The sequence below is a fragment of the Heterodontus francisci genome, chromosome 2 (assembly GCF_036365525.1).
Source record: "Heterodontus francisci isolate sHetFra1 chromosome 2, sHetFra1.hap1, whole genome shotgun sequence".
Lineage (NCBI taxonomy): Eukaryota > Metazoa > Chordata > Chondrichthyes > Heterodontiformes > Heterodontidae > Heterodontus > Heterodontus francisci.
In genome coordinates, this window is record NC_090372.1 from 33,091,515 (window position 1) to 33,115,565 (window position 24,051).

Sequence of the window (24,051 nt, forward strand, 5' to 3'; positions counted from 1 at the left end):
TGTGCTGACACCATTTTACTGCAGAACACAGATTCTTCCCTTTTAACTCCTTGGGTTCAGGCAAAATGTAGGTTTGCCACACCAGCAGTGTACTACTTATGTGCAACAGTGCAATTTTAGCGTACCAAACATATTCACTGTCAAAAAGTACTGTACCATCGCAAGCTCAGTACAAATAGAATCTATTTTTCTTATTATATTGCTAATACCAGAATAGGAACAAATATATCCTAAAGTTCTGTGCAAAAGGGAAAATTGTTCATAAAATAAAATCTTTATTACTATTTTAGGTAGTTTATGTACAAATCCAACCTTTTCACTTGTGTTACCCAAAGCACAAAATGCCAGCAGCAGCTGTAGCTTTCATGTTTAGCTTCTGAATTCAAGCTACGTCAGTGGTATTGAATGAAAATAGTGCAGTATTTTGAAGATGTTTGAGGTGGAGGGAGAGGAGGAAGAAACTAAATGCCATTCTTCTTTTCAAAACAAAGTACTTTAATAATGTACTGTTAAATTGCCACTTCATTTGGCATGATTCCTTCCATTTAAAAAGTCTCCTCTTTCCAGCAAGCCCCACCAAAAAACAATTGACTCTATACTCAATTTTAAAAAGTACTTAATTGCAGCAGAAATAAATCACAACACAACCAAAAGTTAATCGTTAAAAGGCAGATTAGATTCTTTCACATTCAGTCACTCACGGCCGTCAAAGAAGAATAACTATTCAGTAAAAAACGTCCAATAACTGTTGTATACCGTTGCCGTGTCACCGCTCGTCCTTTGTGCTCCCATCTGCTTGCTCAACAGTCACTGCGCTGCCATTTCCAAACGGCACTTTTCTATCCAAGTCTTTCTCTACGTAGAACTCTGCCCACAATGGGCAGTGATCAGACGCAACTCCACCCCACGACCAACTGTCAGGAATCCAGGGGTTGGTGAGACCTTCCCTAACAACAGCCCAATGACCTGAGTAGCAGGGGTAAAAAAAACATTGAAAACAGATTTAGGAAAGCAAACCACACACAAGGGAGCTGCAGAGATGGAGAAAAAAAGCCTTTTTTTCAAAAAAAACTGGCATAATAGCATGTGATGTGTGGCAATGCAATAATATTGTAAAAAATATAAAGCTTAAAAAATTAGAGTCCTTGTCAAAGGCAGAAAAATTCAAAACACAAATAAAATTGAGCTCAAATAGCTGAAGCTGCTTTTGCACCATTTAGTCTCAAGACAACATACTATAGCAGATAATATGGAGGGACATGAATTGCCTGAACCTCTCCACCACTCCAATTCTCTTTACTTCTTTAAGAAGTTCCTCAAAATCTACCTCTTTGACCAAGTTTTTAGTCACTTGTCTTAATATCTCATGTGGCTCAATGCCAATTTTTAGCTGATAACAGCCCTGTGAAGCACCTAGAGATGTTTTACTCCATTAAACGTGTTACATAAATACAAGTACTTGTCGTTTACCCACCCTTTCATTACAGTGGGTATATCTGAAATCTATCAGTAAAATAATCTTTGCAGCGAAGGATGGGAGAAAGGAGGATGCTGCCAATGCTCCTAGTGAGAGGAGGAGGTGAATAAATAATCATCTGGATTCTTGCTAATTGAATAGTCCTCCCTGCTGGAAAACACATGTGGTGTGGATGTCAAGTAAGGACAAGATCGGGCTCATCTGTGAAACCCCTGTCGAACACAGACACAGGAACAGCTGACTCAGCCCTTTGAGCCTGTTCTGCCATTCATGGCTCATTGACACCTCAACATCATTTACACAATGTAGCTTCATATCCCTAAGTACCCTTATGTAACAAAAATCTATTGATCATAGGCTTGAAAGCTCTAATTGTTCCAGCACCCACAGTCTGATTTCTATCACCTTTTGTGGGAATAAGTACTTCCTGACCTCCTTCCTAAATGGTCCAGCTCTAATTTTAAGATTACGCCCCTCATTGATTCCTCGACCAGAGGAAAGTGTGTCTCTTTATCTACCCAATTGAATCCTTTTAACATTTCAAACACCTCTCTCAGACCCCTAAACAGTCTCAAAGGAATACAGTCCAGGTTCAAATAATTGGTCCTCATAATTTAACCCTTTAAGTGCGAGAATTGTTTGGGATCATAAGTAAATAATGGGCTTTATGGGTGAGGTGGTAGGCAGCAGCTAGCGACAGTAGATTCTGGTTAGCAAGGCCAGCGCCTCATTAGTAAGGGGCACCACATAATACTTTGAAGAATCTAGTTTTGTTTTTGCAAAAGTTGCATAAATTTTTTTTAAAAGAAAAAAAGTTCTGGGAAGAAATTCTTAATTCTTGTGTTTGAAATAGTGGATAAAACGATGTTATGAACACTTTGACCAGCACTGGGGAACATATCCATCGATAGTAGCACTGCACATAGGGAGTGAAGACCAAGTCTAAACCTGAAGTAAAGCAGGGGCTAAATGGTCCAGGGCACACAGATGTAATTCAGACCCTTATTTTAAAGTCACACATTTTGTCCTTCCTTTCATTCTTTTTTATATTAAATACTTATAGTTAAATAGCAGAATGCTGTACAATTTGGGAAGTAGAGTTGTTTGGAGCAAAGGATTTTCTTTGCAGTACAAGCTGAGGAGCTTTGAGATGCCCAACTGTGGTTCTACACCACCTCTGGCAGGGTGTAATTAGAGTGTGACAAGTTTACATAGGCGATTTCCATCATAAATATACACACAGGAATTTATAAATGGGAAAAGTTGAGAACACCAAGGCTTCCAATCTGGAAATGCACAGAGATACAAGATTCTTAGTATATTATAGATTTCTTGGTCATGCCTTTAAGTAAAGAGAAAGGTGACTGGAATTGTTTAAGAGGATAGAAATATTCCATTCTCGTGCAATATTTGCATGCCAAATAGAATGCTGAACACTGGTCCATATAATCCAGGCCACCAAATGCCACTACATACCATCATGTCAGCAGTGCCCTTAGTGGGAGGCAGTGGCGTAGTGGTATTGTCACTGGACTAGTAACTCAGAGACCCAGGGTATTGCTCTTGGGACATGGGTTCGAATCCCACCACAGCAGAAGGTGAAATTTGAATTCAATTAATAAATCTGGAATTAAAAAGTTAGTCTAATGATGGCCATGAAACCATTGTCGATTGTTGTAAAAACCCATCTGGTTCACTAATGTCCTTTAGGGAAGGAAATCTGCTGTCCTTACCTGGTCTGGCCTACATGTGACTCCAGACCCACAACAATGTGGTTGACTCTTAATTGCCCTCTGAAATGGTCTAGCAAGCCACTCAGTTGTATCTAACAGCTACGAAGTCAATAAAAAAAGAATGAAACCGGACGGACCACCCAGCATCTACCTAGGCACTGGAAATGACAACGGCAAACCTAGCCATGTCGACCCTGCAAAGTCCTCCTGACTAACATCTGGGGGCTTGTGCCAAAGTTGGGAGAGCTGTCCCACGGACTAGTCAAGCAACAGCCAGACAGTCATACTCACAGAATCATACCTTACAGACAATGTCCCAGACACCACCATCACCATCCCTGGGTATGTCCTGTCCCACCGGCAGGATAGACCCAGCGGAAGTGGCGGCACAGTGGTATATAGGCGGGAGGGAGCTGTCCTGGGAGTCCTCAACATCAACTCTGGACCCCATGAAGTCTGATGGCATTAGATCAAACATGGACAAGAAAACCTCCTGCTAATTACCACCTACCACCCTCCCTCAGCTGATGAGTCAGTACTCCGCCATGTTGAACACCACTTGGAGGAAGCACTGAGGGTGGCAAGGGCACAGAATGTACACTGGGTGGGGGACTTCAATATCCATCACCGAGTGACTCAGTAGCATCACTACTGACCGAGCTGGCCACTACACAGTCCTAGTGGAGACGATGTCCTGCCTTCACATTGACGATACCCTCCATTGTGTTGTGTGGCACTGCAACCGTGCTAAATGGAATAGATTTCGAACAGATATAGCAATGCAAAACTGGGCATCCATGAGGCGCTGTGGGCCATCAGCAGCAGCAGAATTGTACTCAACCACAATCTGCAACCTCATGGCCCGGCATATCCACCACTCTACCATTATCGTCAAGCCAGGAGACCTGGTTCAATGAAAAGTGCAGGAGGGCATGCCAGGAGCAGCACCAGACATACCTCAAGATGAGGTGTCAACCTGGTGAAGCTACAACACAGGACTATCTGCGTGCCAAACTGCATAAGCAGCATGTGATAGAGAGCGCTAAGTGATCCCATAACCAACGGATCAGATCTAAGCTTTGCAGTCCTGCCACATCCAGCCGTGAATGGTGGTGGACAATTAAACAACTAACTGGAGGAGGTGGCTCCACAAATATCCCTATCCTCAATGATGGGGGAGCCCAGCACATCAGTGCGAAAGACAAGGCTGAAGCATTTGCAACAATCTTCAGCCAGAAGTGCCGAGTTGATGATCCATCTCAGCCTCCTCCTGAAGTCCCCAGCATCACAGATGCCAGACTTCAGCCAATTCGATTCACTCCGCGTGATATCAAGAAACGACTGAAGGCACTGGATACTGCAAAGGCTATGGGCCCTGACAATATTCCAGCAATGGTACTGAAGACCTGTGCTCCAGAATTTGCCACGCCCCTAGCCAAGCTGTTCCAGTACAGCTACAACACTGGCATCTACCCTGCAATGTGGAAAATTGCCCAGGTATGTCCTGTATGCAAAAAGCAGGACAAGTCCAACCCGGCCAATTACTGCCCCATCAGCCTACTCTCAATCATCAGTAAAGTGATGGAAGGTGTCATCAACAGTGCCATTAAGCAGCACTTGCTTAGCAATAACCTGCTCAGTGACGCTCTGTTTGGGCTCCGCCAGGGCCATTCAGCTCCTAACCTCATTACAGCCTTGGTTCAAACATGGACAAAAGTGCTGAACTCAAGAAGTGAGGTGAGAGTGACTGCCCTTGATATCAAGGCAGCATTTGACTGAGTATGGCATCAAGGAGCCCTAGCAAAACTGAGGTCAATGGGAATCAGGGGGAAAATTCTCCACTGGTTGAAGTCATACCTAGCACAAAGGAAGACGGTTGTGGTTGTTGGAGGTTGATCATCTCAGCTCTAGGACATCACTGCAGGAGTTCCTCAGGGTAGTGTCCTGGGCCGAACCATCTTCAGCTGCTTCATCAATGGCCTTCCTTCAATCATAAGATCAGAAGTGGGGATGTTCGCTGATGATTGCACAATGTTCAGCACCATTCACAACTCCTCAGATACTGAAGCAGTCTGTGTAAAAATGCAGCAAGACCTGGACAATATCCAGGCTTGGGCTGATAAGTGGCAAGTAACATTCACGCTACACAAGTGCCAGGCAATGACCATCTCCAAGAAGAGAGAATCTAACCATCTCCCTTTGACACTCAATGGCATTACCATTGCTGAATCACCCACTAGCAATATCCTTGGAGGGGGGGCTTATCATTGACTAGAAACTGAACTGGAGTAGCCATATAAATACTGTGGTTACAACACCAAGTCAGAGGCTAGGAATCCTGCGACGAGTAACTCACCTCCTGACTCCCCAAAGCCTGTCCACCATCTGCAAGGCACAAGTCAGGAGTGTGATGGAATACTCTCCACTTGCCTGGATGGGTGCAGCTCCAACAGCACTCAAGAAGCTCGACACCATCCAGGACAAAGCAGCCCGCTTGATTGGCACCCCATCCACAAACATTCACTCCCTCCACCACCGACGCACAGTGGCAGCAGTGTGTACCATCTACAAGATGCACTGCAGCAACGCAGCAAGGCTCCTTAGACAGCACCTTCCAAACCTGTGACCTCTACCAACTAGAAAGACAAGGGCAGCAAATGCATGGGAACACCACCACCTGTAAGTTCCCCTCCAAGTCACACACCATCCTTACTAGGAAGTATATCGCCATTCTTTCACAGTCGCTGAGTCAAAATCCTGGAACTCCCTTCCTAACAGCACTGTGGGTGTACCTACCCCACATGGACTGCAGCAGTTCAAGAACGCAGCTCACCACCACCTTCTCAAGGGCAATTAGGGATGGGCAATAAATGCTGGCCTGACCAGCAATGCCCAGATCCCATGAATGAATAAAAACTTGTTGGAAAGGGGATTTAAACAATTTAATGCGAAGTCTATCTTATGATTTGCCCAAGTTTTACTTCAAAAGAATGGGACAAAATGTACCATTCATATATCTGCCACAGATCTAATGCGTACCTGAATATGTCTTCTTGAGTGAGTGACTGATCCAGATATTGTCTGTAGACTTTGAACCCTGAGGGTTCTTAGTGCTAATGTTTGTGAAAGTATTGGCTGGAACACAGTGAAGAAACTTCTCTTTTCGTAGGAGGTCAAAATCATTCACGTCAGGTGACAGGTTGAAGTCCCCTAAAATCACAATGTCCTTTTCACCTGAAAATGAAACAGATCATTACCAATTCAGAGGTACTGTCATTAAACATATCAAGAGGAGACCAGGCTCATAGTCAGTCACAAGGGAACAGTTTTAATCCAGAGTTGAATCAACATGTATCTGAATTCAGCTGCTCAAAGCTACCACGGAATATGAATTTGACTTTGACTCAATACAACTATTTTTTTTTTCACAACAGAAGCTTTAGGAGATGCATACTTTTCCCTGCTACTGGTCTGAAGGAACAAACTGGTTCTTTAGTCATTCTGACTTGATGGAATGTCATTGTCCTCTTACCAAAAATAAAATCTCCAAAGATGCCAGAGAGGCAGTGCAGGACAGGACACGAGCAGAGGACTTTTGAACTAGTTGAATCTAATAAGATAGGACAGGAGGCCAGCGAAGAGTCGTCATCCAGAAGTGCTTAAGGAACAGAGAGGGCTGCAGTAGGGACAGAGGTGGCCAGAGTTGCAGAGATGGAAGTAAGCAATCTTAGTAATTGACAAGATATGGGATTTCAAGCTGAGCTGAAGGTTACAAACAACTGCGACTACGCTTCAAAAGTACTTCATTGACTGTAAAGCACTTGGGGATATCTCGAGGTTGTGTTTTTCATTCTTTCAAAGAGTCTGGTTTTGTCTCAGGATTCAGTACCAAAGAAATGGTGTTCACAGCATGAGGTAAATACAATGGCCTTCCCGGACTGACAAATAAACTTTGTAAGGGGAGTCTGCTAAAGGGGAGGACCTGAAAACGATGGCTGTTGGCAGCTTGCATGTAATTCAGTACAGGAGATTTGTTTGGTCTATGCAATGCTCTAATGGCAGAGGACACTGGGAAAGCAGCTACTCAATATAGCTGCGCCGTTCACAAGTTTGCTGCAAACCAAGTTCTTTGGCTGCTGTTGAGCAGATTGAATCCACCGTATGAATTTTTTAAAAAACTAATGTTTAGATGTTTGTGAACAGATGTAATTAAATCCAATAGAATACTGCGTATTTAATCAGGATTAGTTTCGAACTAATCTTAAAATAGCAAAGCAATGATACTTTTAAAACTTTAGTTTAAAACTACAAGGCAGTGACAGTTAACAGCCAATCATTGGAACTGGGTCCCTGTCTAGGAGTTAATTATTGTGGCTGCAAGTTGACTGACCAGTTATAGCTCGTGGGTTTTGAAAAAGGTGTATATTAGAAGCCCCAGACCATCACTGACCTTATTTCCTCTGGAGTTTGCTCCCCTCAGCACAGCCCACAACTTCCACTGCCTCCAGTGTCAGTCTCCTAACCCTGGACAGCCCACTTCTACTTTCTTTCCAAGATCCACAAACAGGACTGCCCTGCAAGACCCATAATTGCAGCCCATCCTTTCCCCATGGAACCTTTTTCTTCCTATCTCGACAATGTTTTCTCCCCTTATCCAGTCTCTTCTGACGCCATCTGCAAATTAACAGTTTCTTGGCCCCAGCCATCTCCTTTTCACCATGGAAGTCCAGTCCCTTTATACCTCCATCCCCAACTAGGATGGCCTGAGTGCTCCGTTTCTTCCTTGAAGGGAGGCCTGACCAATTCCCACCTGCCACCATCCTCCTCCACCTGGCTGAAGTTGTTCTTACATTGAACAACTTCTCTATCGACTCCTCTCACTTCCTCCAAATAAGAGGTGCTGCTCTGGGAATCCGCATTTAAACTTGCATTTATACGGCACCTTTAGCATCGTAAAACATCTCAAGGTGCTTCACAAGCATATCTAGCAATATCTGACATTGAGCCACATAAGGAGATATTAGGGCAGATGACTGAAAGCTTGGTCAAAGAGGTAGATTTTAAGAAGCATCTTAAAGGAGGAAAGAGGTAAAGAGGCAGAAAAGTTTAGGGAGGGAATTTCAGAGCTTAGGGTCTAGACAGCTGAAGGCAGGGCTGCTAATGGTGGGGCAATTAAAATCAGGGATGCACAAAAGGCCGGAATCAGAGGAGTTCAGAGATCTTGCAGGGTTGTAGAGCTGGAGTAGATTGGAGATAGGGAGCAGCAAGGCCATGGAGGGATTTGAAAATAAGGATGCGCATTTTAAAATTAAACATTTTCTGTTGATATTTCAGATTTCCAACATCTGGAGTATTTTGCCTTTATATTAAAGAGGTATCTGCCGATGCACAAAGCTGTGCATAGAGCTGGATGAATCTGCTATACAGAGTGGTAATGGGAATTTGCTGCCGGGGGTTTGGGGGGGGTGGGAAGGTGGAGCCAAGTACTTTAAACCAAGAGGCAATAGTAAATAAGTAAACATATAAATCAGAGTCATTAATTAGATCTAAGGGGATAAAATTTAAATTAACTAAGTAGAGGATACCAACATTAAAGGGATCCAAACTATGTTAAATGAAATTCTGGTATGCATAAATAATTGAATAAATAAGAACACAAGAATACTAACCTAAAAAGAAATATATATATATTATTTAAAATTATATGTAGACTTTTAAGTAAAATGATGCGACAGTTGAGACCTGTTGCCTGTAATTCCTGCCCTGTGTGAGAACACCATGATGCTTCACGTGTCCTGGAGCACCACGTGAGCAGTGAGTGCCTGCAGATGCTCAAACTTTGATCAGGATTTCTGAGCTGGAGCAGCAGCTGGAGTCACAGCAGGGTATATGGGAGACTGAGCATTTCCTGGAGATGTGGTCATCCTGCAGCTACCCAGTAGTTGGCCATCTGCAGGGTAGGAAGAGGCAGGCAGTGTAGGAATCTTCTGACAGTGTGTCACACTCAAACTAGTTTTCAGTGCTGAATACTGGTGAGGGTGACAACATCTCAGGGAAGTACAATGTGGAGCACATCCACAGCACTCTGGGGAAAATAACTGCATAGGGGCACAGTACCTTTTAGCAATGCAGTGATCAGAAGGGATTCGATAGTCAGGGCGTTTCTGTAACCACCGTGAGTCCCGCATGGTGCATTGCCCTCCTGGAGCCAGGGTAAAAGAGGTCACTGAGGAGAGGGGATGGGGGAGGGGTATAGTGGGGAAGTAGGATAAGACCGGATAAACATGGCTGGAGAAACAGAGCAGGAGGGAGGACTTCAAATTCCTGAGGCATTAGGACCAGTTCTTGGGCAGGAGGGAATTGTTCAAGGTGGATAGGTTGCACCTCAACAGGGCTGGGACCGATGTCCTTGTGGGTAGGTTAACTAGAGCCCTGGGGGAGGGTTTAAACTAATTTGGCACAGATGGGCACCAGGATGAAACATTAGAGAGGGGAAACAAGGTGCAGAGAGGACTGGGTGAGACAAATAGCACTAGAATGAAGAGTAGTTCAGAAAAAGGGAATCAGGCAGAGGGGCAAATGTGAGGCAGTCTAAGATGGGTTTGGAGCGCATGTGTGGAAATGCATGCAGGGTGGTAAATAAGACTGGTGAGCCGTAAACACAAGTCGCCACATCAGGCTATGATGTAGTGGCAGTAACAAAGACCTGGCTCAAAGAAGGAGAGGATTGGGAACTTAATATTCCTCGCTACAAGGTATTCAGGAAAGACAGAGAAGGAAAGAAAGGAGGGAGGTGGCAGTATTGATTAAAGAAGCTATTATAGCATTAGAGAGGGATGATGTAGTTAAGGGGCTAGAGACAGAATCCATTTGGTTAGAATTAAAGAACACTAGAGGAACTATTACACTACTGGGTATATAGGCCACCAAATAATGTGAAGGAAAGAGAGGAGCAAATTTTCAGGCAAATTATAGAAAGATGCAAGAACAACAGAGTACTAATAATGGGGAACTTAATTCTCCTAATATAGACTGGGAGAGTAACAGTGTAATGTGCATAAAGGGTGAGGAATTCCTGAAATGTATATAAGAGATCGCTCTTGATTGGTGTGTTTCCAGCTTAACAAGGATGGAAGTAGTTTTGGATCTAGTTTTGGGGAATGAAGTGGGGCAAGTGGAGTATGTTTCAATGGGGGAACATTTGGGGAACAGCGATCATAAATATCATTAGGTTTAGAATAGTTATGGATAAGGACAAAGAACAATTAAGCATAAAAATAGTGAACTGGAGGAGAGCTAACTTCAGTGAGTTGAAAAACGATCTGGATTGGAATGAAAAATTGGTAGGCACAACAGTAACTGAAAAATGAAGAGGATGCTGCCAATGAAGCAGTAAAGGAGGAGTTGGTTGTGATATTGGATGCAAAAAAAAAGATGAAGAGGAGTTATGGTAAAGACTGGTTGTCCTCAAAGTAGAAAAGTCATCCTATCTAGATGGGATACATACTAGGTTACTGAAGGAAGTAAGGGCTGAAATTCTGAAGGCTCTGGCTACATTTTTCCAGTCCTCCTTTGGTATGAGAGCAGCACCAGATGACTGGAGGATTGTAAATATTACACTGATGTTCAAAAAAGGGGAAGGGTGAACCTGGGCAAATACAGTCAGCCTATGGTTGGTGCTGGGAAATCTTTACAGACAATAATCCAAAATTAATTGGCACTTGGAAAAGTATCAACTAATAAATGGAAGTCAGCATGTATTTGTTAAAGGCAAATCATGTTTGACTAACTTGATTGGGCTCTTTGATGAAATAACAGAGAGGGTTGATGTGAAGGTAGTGCAGTTGATGTTGTGCATATGGACTTTCAAAAGCATTTGACAAAGTATCACAAAATGAGATTTCTTAGCAAAATTAAAGCTCGTGGGATTGAAAGGACAGTGGTAATATGGATACAAAATTTATGAAGGGACAGAAAGAAGAGTACTGGTAACAGCTGTTTTTCAGATTGGAGAGAAGCATACAGTGGTGTTTCCCAGGAGTCGGTATTGGGAATACTGCTCTTACTGATTTACACCAATCACTTGGACTAAGGTATACAGGGCATAACTTCAAAGTTTAAAGATGACACAAAACTCAGAAACGTAATAAACAATGAGGGGGACATTGACTGGTGAATGGACAGACGCATGGCAGATGAAATTTAAAGCAGAAAAGTGTAAATGCATTTTGGAAGGAAGAATAAGGAGAGTCAATAGAACGTAAATGATTCAATTTTAAAAGGGGTGCAGGAAGAGAGAGCCCTGAGCATCTTGAAGGTTTCGGGACAAGTTGAGAACACTATTAAAAAAAAAGGAATCTCTGGCTTTATTTAATACAGGAATAGAATACAAAAGCAAGGAAATTATGCTAAACCTTAATAAAATACTGGTTAGGCCTCAGCTGGAGAACTGTGTTCAATTCTGAACACTAAACTTTAGGAAGGATGTCAAGACTTTGGAGAGCAGAAGAGATTTGCTAGAATGGTACCAGGGATGAGGGACTTCAGTTATGTTGAGAGACTGGAAAAAGCTGGGGTTCTTCGCTTAGAGCAGAGAAGGTTACGGGGAGATTTGATAGAGATGTTGAAAATCATGAACAATTTTGATAGAGTAAATAAACAGAAACTGCTTCCAGTGGCAGACGACAAGGTACCAGAGGACATAGATTTAAGGTGATTAACAAAAGAACCAGAGGTGGCATAAGGAAACTTTTTTTTTTTAAAAAGAGAATAATGATCCAAATGTACTGCCTGAAAGAGTAGTGGAAGCAGATTCTATATTAACATAAAGGGAGTCGGATAAATATTTGAAGGGGAAAAAGTTGCAGTGTTATGGGGAAAGAGTGACAGAGTAGGACTAATTGGATAGCTCTACCACAGAATCAGCGCAGGAACAATGGGCTGAATGGCCTCCTTCAATGCTGTACAATTGTGTGTTCTATGATTGTGTTAATTAAGTTGAGAAAAAAAATTAACAAAAGCCAACATTGCCTCTTTGGGGTTAAATTCCAATGGCAGGAACTGGAGTCCATGTAGTGAAATGTGACAAATATTTTCTTTTCATCTTTAAAATATTTGGAATCTTCCAAGTCAAATGATTTTTGGCTTGAAAGGCGAAACTACAGCTGATCCAAAAAACTAGAAAACACAACAAATGACCTACTAAATATCAATTTTCTGGGACAGTAGGCCATCCAATATTCCCACAAGAAAAATAATCTTACATTTCCAACTCGAGTCCTCCAATGGGGGGGCTCGTGTACTCCAGTATTTTTCTTACTTTGCAAATAATGTAATGTTGGACATAGTGGCTGTTGAAGTTATCACAAGCCTGTAAAAAACTTGCATTTCTATCACGCCTTTCCCAACCTCAGGGCCTCCCCCAAAGCAGTTTACTGCTAACAAAGTATTTTAAAAGTGTAGTCACTGCTAAAATGTAGCAGCCAATATGAGCACAGCAAGTTCGCACAAAAAGCAATGTGATAATAACCAGATTATCTGTTTTGGTGATGTTGGTTGAGGGATAAATATTGGCCAGGACACCAGGGAGAACCACTGATCTTCAAATTAAAAGGTAGCAATTGGTGTAATCAATTTTTTACACCGTATTTAAAAGATAAATTAGATCAATTTTAGACAATGGCTAATGCAGGATACAGCAGCTTTGTACATCAGTAAATAACCTCTACAAACACTGCTTTTCAAGCATTAATCTCAATGCAACTGCCCTGGGTTCTGCCATAATCCTTCAAAGTTGATGCAATGTTAACAGCCAGTTAAAGTTAACTAAAAACCACAGAATTATTACCCATGTATTGACTGACAAATTTGTGGTATCTAACATAACATTCTTGTCCCAAGATTTGCATTTTGTTCCTCCCACCATGATTGGTTGGCCAGTACAGGAAGGTGGAAAGGAATCGATAGGGACCAACTCCAGTGTCGTGAATAAACATCCTCAAGATAGGAGAGGAAGGAGTTGAAAAACAAGTAACACTTGTACAGTCCCAACTTGCTGCTGCACCATGACCCAGAATACTCATGAGAAATTATTCTGAGAGAAATTACACGAGGGAGGTTGTTTTTGTAACGAGTGCAGTGCTTTACCTTTCAGGGTTTCCTGAAGAGTGTCTGTAAACAGCGAGACATTGTGGCGGTCAGTGTGAGTTTTGTCTCCCATATGGACTGCTCCTTTCAGATGGATATTTACCAGGGTAACATTGATTGCTCCAACCTGCAGAGAAATGCATGTAGTAACAGAATGGGACCCAATACAAGGAAGCACTGAATAGCTAGGGTTGCCAACCCTCAGGCATATCCCGAGGTCTACAGGAGTAAAAGATTAATCTCCAGTACACAGCTGTGGGCATCACTGCAGGAAAAAAAAATCACAGGCATTTTGACAAAAATAGTGTATTTTTCATTTTCTTTGAACACTTTTGTTAATTAGTTATAAAAGTACTGAAGATGGTAAAAGGCTGTGTGACTGGGTGAGGAAATTGGAGGGTGAGAGGTGATGTGATGAAACCTCCAGGAATACATCCAACCAGGGTTGGCAACCTTATGAAAAGCTGAAAGAAAACAAACACTGAATATGGGTCACTTCTATAAACATTTCTGTATAAGGAGCTTATAGTAAGACAAATCCAGTATGTAATACCAAAAGAATCCTAATAAATTTACATACAAGCACAGAAAAATAACTTTGAGGACTTGAATTATCTTTCCTCTCATAACATAAAAGCTCAGTTGACAATACTCTTGCCTAAGTGAGAATGATATGGGTTCACATCCTACTCCAAAAATGTGCCACAAAATCTAGGCTGATGCTTCACTGCAGTACTGGGGGAGCACTTCACAATTGGAGATGCCGTTTTTTGGGCAAGATGTTAAACCAAGGCCCAGTTTGACCTCTCAGATAGATGCAAGAGATTCCATGGTACCATTTCGAAAAAAAGGTAAGTTATTAATGTTTAATGAGTAATGTTTATCCCTCAACCAACATCATTAAAAAAAAAACAGGATTGTCTAGTCCCTTATCTCATTACTGTGTGTGGGACAAAGGTGACTACACTTCAAAATGTACTTCAATGGCTGCAAAGCTCCTTGTGATGTCCTGAGGTTGTAAAAGGTGGTATATTAGGGTGGCACAGTGGCGCAGTGGTTAGCACCGCAGCCTCACAGCTCCAGCGACCCGGGTTCAATTCTGGGTACTGCCTGTGCAGAGTTTGCAAGTTCTCCGTGACTGCATGGGTTTTCGCCAGGTGCTCCAGTTTCCTCCCACAGCCAAAAGACTTGCAGGTTGATAGGTAAATTGGCCATTGTAAATTGCCCCTAGTGTAGGTAGGTGGTAGGGAATATGGAATTACTGTAGGGTTTGTATAAATGGGTGGTTGTTGGTCGGCACAGACTTGATGGGCCGAAGGGCCTGTTTCAGTGCTGTATCTCTAAATAAAAAAATATATGCAAATCCTTTCCGTATTTTGTAGCAAACCCTTTACTGCAACAGGGTAAAGAGTGATTAAAATAAAGTTTAAATATCTGCACTTTTTCTCCCCCCAATGCTGCAAAATTACTAAAATTAGGATTAGGAACAAAATGGTTCCACGTGCTACAAGCAATTATGAGAGCAACTTCACCCACTCACTAATCAGTAAGTTACTTTAGCTGTCAGCCGAGGCTAGCTAGGGAATCATGCCGTCATTAGGTCGATGGTCACAGCCTGAAACAGTTATCATCCTTCACTGGTGTGTTTTTCAGGCAATGAGAATTACAGGTCGGAAGCCAAATATTTTCTCCTCCCACACCACTGTCTCTTGCAGGAAGTGGGTATGGCTTTAAAGGCACTAACGATCCCCAGACACCTCAAACAAGTGGACACACTGAGTGAACGGTCTGTGGCAGCAGGTTGTTGGGTTGTATGTGTGGCATAGACCCAAAGCAGGCAGTGCATTTGCTTATCATACCAATGAAAGTATTATCGCATACAATTTTCATTTTTTAAAGCTTCCTGCCAACTTTTGCACTAGTTGGAGCCCTCTGTTGGGTTTATATAGGTTATGGTCACATCGTTTTCCGTAGCATTAAAGACTTATCTCTTCCAGTACCTTGGTTAGACCACACTTAGTACTGTGCACAGTTCTTTCCAGATTACAAAAAGGATATAGAGGCACTGGAGGAGGGGCAAGGCTGATTTAAATGAATAATACTAGAACAGAGATATTATAACTATCAGGAACTAAACAGCTGGGACTGTTTTCTTCAGGAACGAGCAGACTGAGGGGGTGGCCTAATAGAAGTCTTAAAATTATGAAGGGATTTGATAGGGTAAATGTAGAGAAATGTTTCCATTTGTGGGCAAGTTCAAAACTAGGGGTCATAAATGCAAGACAGTCACCAATAAATCTAATATGGAATTCAAGAGAAACGTCTTTAGGCAGAGTGTGATGATAGTATGTGGAACTTGCTGCCACAAGGAATAGTTGAGGCGTATATCAATGTTGTATTTATAAGGAAGTTAGAGAAGTACATGAAGAAGAAAGGAATAGAAGGATATACTGATAGGGTGAGATGAAGCTCGCATAGAGCATAAACATTTGCATCGACCAGTTGGATTGAATGACCTGATTCTGTGCTGCAAATATTATAGTACATGCATAACCCAACACCTATTCATACCAAATTACTCCCCACGGTCTCCTTTACTGATTTACAATATACTTACTTTTTTTAAAAATCTCTTCTCACAGACAGATAATGAGTTAATGTCTCCTGTATTCCAGGCCTGACCCTGTTTAGCCATTACAGCCACTGTTAAATCAATCTTTAATATGTGGATATACATTTTATATCAGCAACGTTTACTACAACCATTCTATCTGGTACACCTAAGAACATAGGAAATAAGAGCTGGAAAAGGCCATTTGGACCTGTGAGCCTGCTCCATCATTCAACAAGATCATGGCTAATCTTCTACATCAACTCCACCTTCTTGCACTAACTCAGTATCCCTTAATTCCCTTACTACGGTCAGGCAAGCCCCCCACCGCCCCCCCCCCCCCCACCCCACCTGCCAAGAATGAGGAAAATTAATTTTGCCACATGATCAGTGATTTTAAGCTATTGATGAAGAAAGAATTTGCTTTAAAAAACAATTGGATACTTTGGCTGGAGACAGACATTAGCATATCACCAGACAAGTACTTCAAAGGACAAAGGAGCTATTCCCAGCTCCAATTTAATCCACAGTGGACTTTTGATTACCAGACATTGAAGCATTACATGTTAACTACTAAGATAGCCGAATACACAAACAGACGTCATCAGGCCAGTTTAGTCACATGACTGACTTTCGCAGTCTTTTGAATTTGAACTTCCAACAGGGAATTTGAAATCTGCAAGCACTTTTCTCCTGGACTGAGAACACCACTCTCCTGTCTGCTCTCATCAGCTTAGGAAACCATTGAAGACATATGAACCCCGAGAGAGAAAAGTTTCCTACAGTGAACAAGGTTTAAGAAGAATACTGAACCCCAACGAAAAGTAAGAGCTGTCTACAATCAAGGACTCTACCGCAAGCTGGAATCACAGAAATAGTAACAAGAAACCCCCTTTAGACACTGCCTCAAACCTCGCCATTTTATTTTTCGTCTGCTCTTTTCTATCCCTATTTGCATGTGTCTATCGCATATGCATGCTAGCGTGGGCGCGTTGTATATCCATAGGCGTTAACCGTATTAGAGTTTAAGATTAAGGTTTAATAAATTTCACTTTTCTCCTTTAAACTGAAGAAAGCCTGTTTATGCTCATTTCTTTGCCTTATAATTGGAAAGTGGTGAACAAGGATTCACCAAAGGGGAGCTCAAAACATGCTGTGTTTAAAATTAAACCCCGTTACAATAAGACCAGGTGAAGAAAGTAAAAGACTCCAAGACACCTTTCTCACCTGGTCGTAAAAATACCCAAATTCTTTCAACCTCTGTCTTGAATATATTCAACGTCTGAGCATCCACAGCTCTCTGGAGTGCAGAATTCCAAAAGTTTCATAACCTTTTGAATGAAAACATTTCTCCTCCTTGCAGTCCTAAATGGCCCATGGTCTGAGATTGTGACTCCATGTTCTAGATCCCCCAGTCAAGGGAAATATTTTCTCAGCAACTACCCTGTCAAGTCCCCTTAAGAATTTCATATGCTCCAATTATACACTTCTCATTCTTCTAAACACTTGGGAATATAGACCTAGTCTACTCAATCTCTCTTCATCAGCCAATCACCTCATCACAGGAACCAGTCTAGTGAACCTTCACTGCACTCTGTCCAGGGCAAGTATGTCCTTCATTAAGTAAGGAGATCAAAACTGCACATGGTACTCCAGGTGTTGCCTCACCAGTGCCCTGCATAATTTAGTAAGACTTCTTTACTCTTATACTCAATTCCCTTTGCTACAAAAACTTCCTGTGATTCATGAGCAAGGACACCTAGGTTCCTCTGAATGCAAACATTTCCCAGACTCTCATCATTCAAATAATATTCTGCTTTTATATTTTTCCTCCTGAAGACTTCGCACTTCCCACACATTGTATTCCATCTGCCATGTTCATGGACAATGTGCTTCAAAACCGACCTGTCAAACTATCTATCTGGTACAAACAAAAGAATATATTCCAAGTCACGAAGTGTCAATTGCATCCTAAACCCATCAAGAGACATTTTTGAATTGAATGGGTTCTTCTGAAACAAAAAAGGTGAGGAGTAGCCACATCCTGGGCCACTGTCAGTCACCACAGTGTCTCAACAGCAGCCAGATGTGAGAGACTTCTAGCTTAAAAGGGAGCTCTCTGGAGAGAGAGAGAGACGCACAGAGCAAGAGACAGAGACAAAGCAAGAGAGGGGGACAGAGAAAGAGAGCAAGAGAAAGGGGGACAGAGAGACAGAGCGAGAGAGAGAGGGGGACAAACAGACAGAACGAGACGCAGAGAGGGGGACAGAGAGAGACACAGCGAGGGGGACAGAGAGAGTGAGAGGAGGACACCCAGGAAAAAGTATCTCCAAAGCTTGTCCAGCTGTGAGCTGGGAGAAAATTCAGCAAGTCGAAAGGAAGGCACGCTGCTGTGAATTTTACGTTTCAACTTGTGCAGCAGAGGAGTGGAAGTTATCCCGTCTACAAACTGAAACGTCAACCAACAGAAAAATCTACAAACACCTCAGTCCTGTAATTAAATAAAAATTGACTTCTGAGAAAATTCAACAGGTTTACTGTAAACCCAAAAACCCTACCTCACTTCAAGCCACTTACCCCTTTTCCTCTTTATCTGTCTCTTATGTGTGCGAGTGAATACGTGAGTGAATGCGGTTGCGACAATTTCAGGATCAGGCATATTGCTCAAAAAATAATTAATCTTTTTTAAATCTACAAAAAAAAAAACCTGTCCCTATCTGTTTGTGACAAATAAAACAGCAAGGGGTTAAAACCCTAACAACAAAAACACTTGCTACGGTCAGGTGGGAGTTGAACAGTGGGTCCACCACACCCCTCACCTTGTGGCCATAACACTGAACTTACAGTCTTCTCCACCGGCACAACCTGAATTGTCCCAAGTGGATTTTTTTTTTTTAAAACAGATCTCATTTCAACAGACTTTTTAGCACCAAACAGAAATGGGTATCAATTATTGTTACTTTCCCCAGTAGGTGTAATTTTTGGATTTGACACAATTGCCAGCAATGCACATTGGAACTTTGGGTGTGTGCTGTGCGCAATTTTAGAGCTGTTAATTGAAACAGTTGAAAATTAAGTACAGCATAAAACCATATTGCTGTCACATGCTCCCAGTTTATAAGGGACCCCCTTCCCCTCAGGCACTGCCATGTCCGAAAAGTACCCGAAATATTCCCTTCATGAGCTATTGCTCATTCTGGTTCATGCGCGTACTCGGTGAAGGAGAATATTGGGTTCAACACCCTACAGGAGCAGGGATGTTGAACAGGCAGGAAGAAAACATTCACCTTGAAACGTGCAAGATAAGGCTTGGAGACAGATGGTTTCCCATTCCCGTTGGTTTGTGCGTTCTCCAGAAGGAAGGCAGTTTGCAGTTCTACTCCGGCACTGCTGTCCCAAAGATAACCAGCATACTCCGCATTCTGTGAAGAAATAAAACGAGGGAACTGAGACATTTGCCAATCTCAGAAAATCAGTTTAATTTTTCCCCTCTCAGCTTTCTGAACTTGCTGACTTATGCAGGGGTGCATTTCCACAGGCAGCTTCCAATGCCTCACCCAAGTGGTCATTTTTCATTTCAGAGCCTAGAATGAGTGTAAGCTAAGAAATGAATTGTACTTATATAGCACCTTTCACAATCTCCAGACATCCAAAAGTGCTTTACAGCCAATTAAATACTTTTTCAAGTGTAGTTAGTCGCTGTTGTAATGTAGGAAACACAGCAGCCAATCTGCAGACAGAAAGCTTCCACAAGCAGATATTAAATAATGACTGCATAATCTGTTTTATTGATGGTTGAAGGACCAAACACTTAAGGAACTTCCTTACCTTTCTTCAAAATAGTGCCAGGGGACCCTTTTACATCCGACTGAGGGGGCAAGTAGGGCTGTGTCAGCACGGGGGAAGGGTGGGGGGGGGAGCAGGGAATGCTTCACAGCTAAGTGGGTTCCTGCCCTTTACCCAATAACACACGTGCAGTGCTTACTGGATAGCGATCAGGAATAGAGGTTAAGTGGTGCTCAAATAGAACCTACTGAGCCAGAAGACTCCCATTGTTTTCCAATATGTTAAACAGACTTCTGGTAACTGAAACCAATCAGACACCGAGAGCTATTATTCACTGGCAGTGAAAGCACCGAAATGCTTCTGGCCAGAGTTACTACAAGCATCATTAAATTACAATAGTAACTGCCAAGTGAAAGTTACCACTGTAGAGAATAAGGCCTGAAATATGTATCACTGCGCATTCCCTGCTATGACCACTGTGAGACGGGGAAGCTATTCAAAACATTCACACAACATTCTACCAGCAGGACCTGAGGTCAGCAGTATTGCAGCTTCCCTAAGCACAGCAGGACAAAGCAGATCGCGGCCTAGCACACAGTAAGAACTTACTACCAGGCAGAACGATTGAAAGAAGCTAGACTGGTAGAGTTGGTCAGATTCAAAGCAGGCATTGATACCGGAAGACACTTTTGGCCACTAGGTTTTGGGCGTGAACAGCCTGCAACACCCAACTCTCCAAGTTCACATATGAAGGCAGGATGATCAATTAGCAGAGTAAGTTTTGTGTCTATAGACCGATGACTGAGCAAGAGTCTAACCACACACAAAAAGAGGTTGTCTGGAAGGAAACATGCAACAAACACAAGCACTGAGGATATTTTCTTTTGAAAAAAAAAGAAATATCAGTCATTTGGCGCTGGCTTCGTCAGACCTTGCAGAGGTTCCTGGAATTTACAAGGAACTGTCAATCTGTAGAAAAAATTCACTACCAACAGCACAATCCCATCTAATTGAACTTTTGATTTACCCATGAACAATTTTCCTGCAATTGCCTTCAAATGGGAAGGGCGAGGGTGAGAAAGCTGGAAGTAATGTTTTCTAAAAAAAAAAGCTGCTGGTATCCATTCTTCATACATGTTAAAACTCTAGCCAATCACCCATGGCATTGTCTCATTGCTGTTTGTGGGAGCTTACAGTGTGCAAATTGGGTGCTGCATTTCCTAAACTACAACAGCGACTAAACTTCAGAAAAGTACTTAATTGGCTGTAAAGCGCTTTGAGACATCTGGAGATTGTGAAAGGCAATTACAGTAGATCAGAGGAATCATCCACCTTTTGGTTATGAATATGATACCATGTAATGCACGAAGTATTTCTGAATTGCTAAGGCGGAATCAATTGTCACTACTGCACGTCTCTACGTCCAGGATATTAGGCACTTCTCCTAAAGGCAAATACAGAACCACACTAGTGCATCCGCCTAGATTGTGTGCTCAGTTTTCCAAAGCCACAACCTGCTGACTCAGAGGCGCGAGTGGTATCATTGAGCCAAGGCTGTCACCTAAATGCAGACAAAATAAATTATAGGTGGGGGAGGGGGGTGGCAATCACAAAAATGTGACATAAGGTTTCATGGTCAGGAAACTACATGCAGAGGCAAGATTTAAAAAGTTATAGATATGTTTGATATAATCTTAGTGAATCTTCATTACGTTAGAGTTTTATTAAACCACCACTTAAAATTATCTGGTGTACAAAATTAATTAGGGAATCTATTCCCTATCCCAGTTAGTATCTCCTCTTTCTAGATTAGCAGCAATAAACATGACACAATGGATAAAAGCAAAATACTGCGGATGCTGGAAATCTGAAACAAAAACAAGAAATGCTGGATTCACTCAGCAGGTCTGGCAGCATCTGTGGAAAGAGAAGCAGAGTTAACGTTTCGGGTCAGTGACCCTTCTTCGGAACTCCGAAGAAGGGTCAATGACACAATGGATCATCTGCAGTGCATATGATTCAAGTATTGCATCAGTTATTATTTAAAACACTACTTAAGAAATAAGGGTATTTGCAGAAGCACAGTCTGCTCAATCCCTCGATCCACAAAATGTTGGCTCTGATGGGTCAACAAGAGCGCTACACTGCTTCTACTGATTTGATTTTTTTTGCATTATCCCAACTTCCCAATAAAGCCCTTGTTGTCACAGTGAACAGTAGAATTGAGGCCAGGCACCTCCCATAGAGATGGGAAGGAGAATTATTGGAAGGAGAATGTTACCTTGGGTCAATCTCTTGCACCACACAGTGATTGGTTAGTGACAATTTCAACAACAACTTATATTTGCATAGTGCCTTTAACGTAATAAAAAGTCCCAAGGCACTTCACAGGAGCATTATAAAACAAAATATGACACCAAGCCACATAAGGAGATATTGGATCAGATGACTAAAAGCTTGGTCAAAGAGTTAGGTTTTAAGGAGTGTCTTAAAGGAAGAAAGTGAGATAGAGAGGTGCAGTGTCGTATAGAGGGAATTCCAGAGCATAGTGCCTAGGCAGCTGAAGGCACGACCATCAATGGTAGACTGATTAAAATTGGGGATGTCCAAGTGGCCAAAATTAGATGAGCATGGATTTCTTGAAGGGTTGTGGGGCTGAAGGAGATTAAATTCAAGACGCTGCTTGACCGGGAGCCAATGTAAATCAACAAGCACTGCAGTGATAGGCGAAGGGGACTTGGTGCAATTTAAGACACGGACATCAGAGTTTTGGATGATATCAAGTTTACGGAGGGTAGAATGTGGGAGCCCAGACAGGACAGCGTTGGAATAGTCAAATCTAAAGGTAACAATGGCATGAATGAGGGTTTCAGCAGCAGATGAGCTGAGCAGGGGCCAAGTCAGCAATATTACGGTGGTGGAACTAGACGGTCTTAGCGATGGCACGAAAATGTGGTCGGAAGCTCATCTCGGGGTCAAATATGACACCAAGGTTGCCAACAGGCTACTTTAGTTGCAGGCTGTTGCCAGGGAAACGGATCGAGCCGGTAGCTAAGGAATGGAGTTTGGAATGGGGACTGAAAGCAAAGGCTTCAGTCTTCCCAATATTTAATTTGCAGAACTTTCTGTTCATTCAGTCCTGGATGTCGGATAAGCAGTCTGATAATTTAACAACAGTGGAGGTGTTGAGGCAGAGCTGGGTGTCGTCAGCATACATGTCAAAACTAACGCTGCATTTTCAGATGATGTTGCTGAGGGGCATCATGTACGTGAGAAATAGGATGGGGCTAAAGATAGATCCTCGGGGGACACCAGAGGCAATGGTGCAGGAGTGGGAAGAGAAGTCGTTGCAAGTGATACTCTGGCTACAATTAGATAGCTAAGAATGGAACCAGGTGAGAGCAGTCCCAGCAGCCGGATGACAGTGGAAACGTCGGAGGAGAACGGTGTGGTCAACTGTGTCAAAAACTGAAAACAGGTCAAGGAGGACGAAGAAATATAGTTTACCTTTATGACAGTCACATAGGATGTCAATTGTGACTTTAATAAGAGGCATTTCAGTACTGTGGCAGGAGTGGAAACTTGATTGGAGGAATTCAAACATGGAATTCTGGGAAAGATGGGCACGGATTTAGGAGGTGACAATGCAGTCAAGGTTTTTGGAGAGGAAAGGGAGGTTGGAGATGGGGCAGTAGTTTGCAAGGATTGTGGGGTCAATGTTCGTTTTTCTTTTAGGGGAGGGTGACGACAGCAGATTTAAAGGAGGTGGGTCAACACCTGAAGAAAGAGAACCATTAACAATATCTGCTAACATAGGGACCAGGAGGGGAAGTTGGGTGATCAGCAATTTAGTGGGAATAGAGTCAAGGGAGCAGGAAATGGGTTTCATGTACTAGGTGAACTCGAAAAGGACATAAGGGGAATTGGAGAGAAACTAGAGATGTGAAGATGCGATGTCATGGTAGGGCAGTGGGGAATTATAGTGGAAGTTTGGCCCGGCGGGCTAGAGGAAGGGAGAGACACAGCAGAGGCAGCTCATCGGATGGTCTCTATCTTAGTGACAAAGGGGTCCATGAGCTCCTCGCAAATATTGTTGGAGGTGAAGATGGAGGAGAAAGGGAAGAGGGGTTTAAGAAGATGGTTTGCAATAGAGAAAAGAAGCCAGGGGTTATCTTTGCATTCCAGGATGATCCTGGAATGGTGAGCAGTTTTAGCAGACGAGCGCAGGACCCAACAGTACTTTATGTGATCCAGGCAGATCTGGCTGTGAATGGCTAAACCAGTTGTCCACCATAACC

At 42.6% G+C, this 24,051-nt stretch overlaps 1 protein-coding gene across 1 annotated transcript in view; it reads right to left on the bottom strand.

The window, feature by feature from the left end:
* Nucleotides 1-255: 255 nt before the first annotated feature.
* LOC137383600 (endonuclease/exonuclease/phosphatase family domain-containing protein 1-like) overlaps nt 256-24,051 on the bottom strand; it is a 182,937-nt gene continuing 159,141 nt past the window's right edge. Inside the window, 4 exon segments of the mRNA XM_068056759.1 lie at nt 256-966; nt 6,250-6,444; nt 13,357-13,483; nt 19,255-19,389. Of these exon segments, the coding sequence (XP_067912860.1) occupies nt 767-966; nt 6,250-6,444; nt 13,357-13,483; nt 19,255-19,389 (657 nt within the window). The 3' untranslated portion in view covers nt 256-766.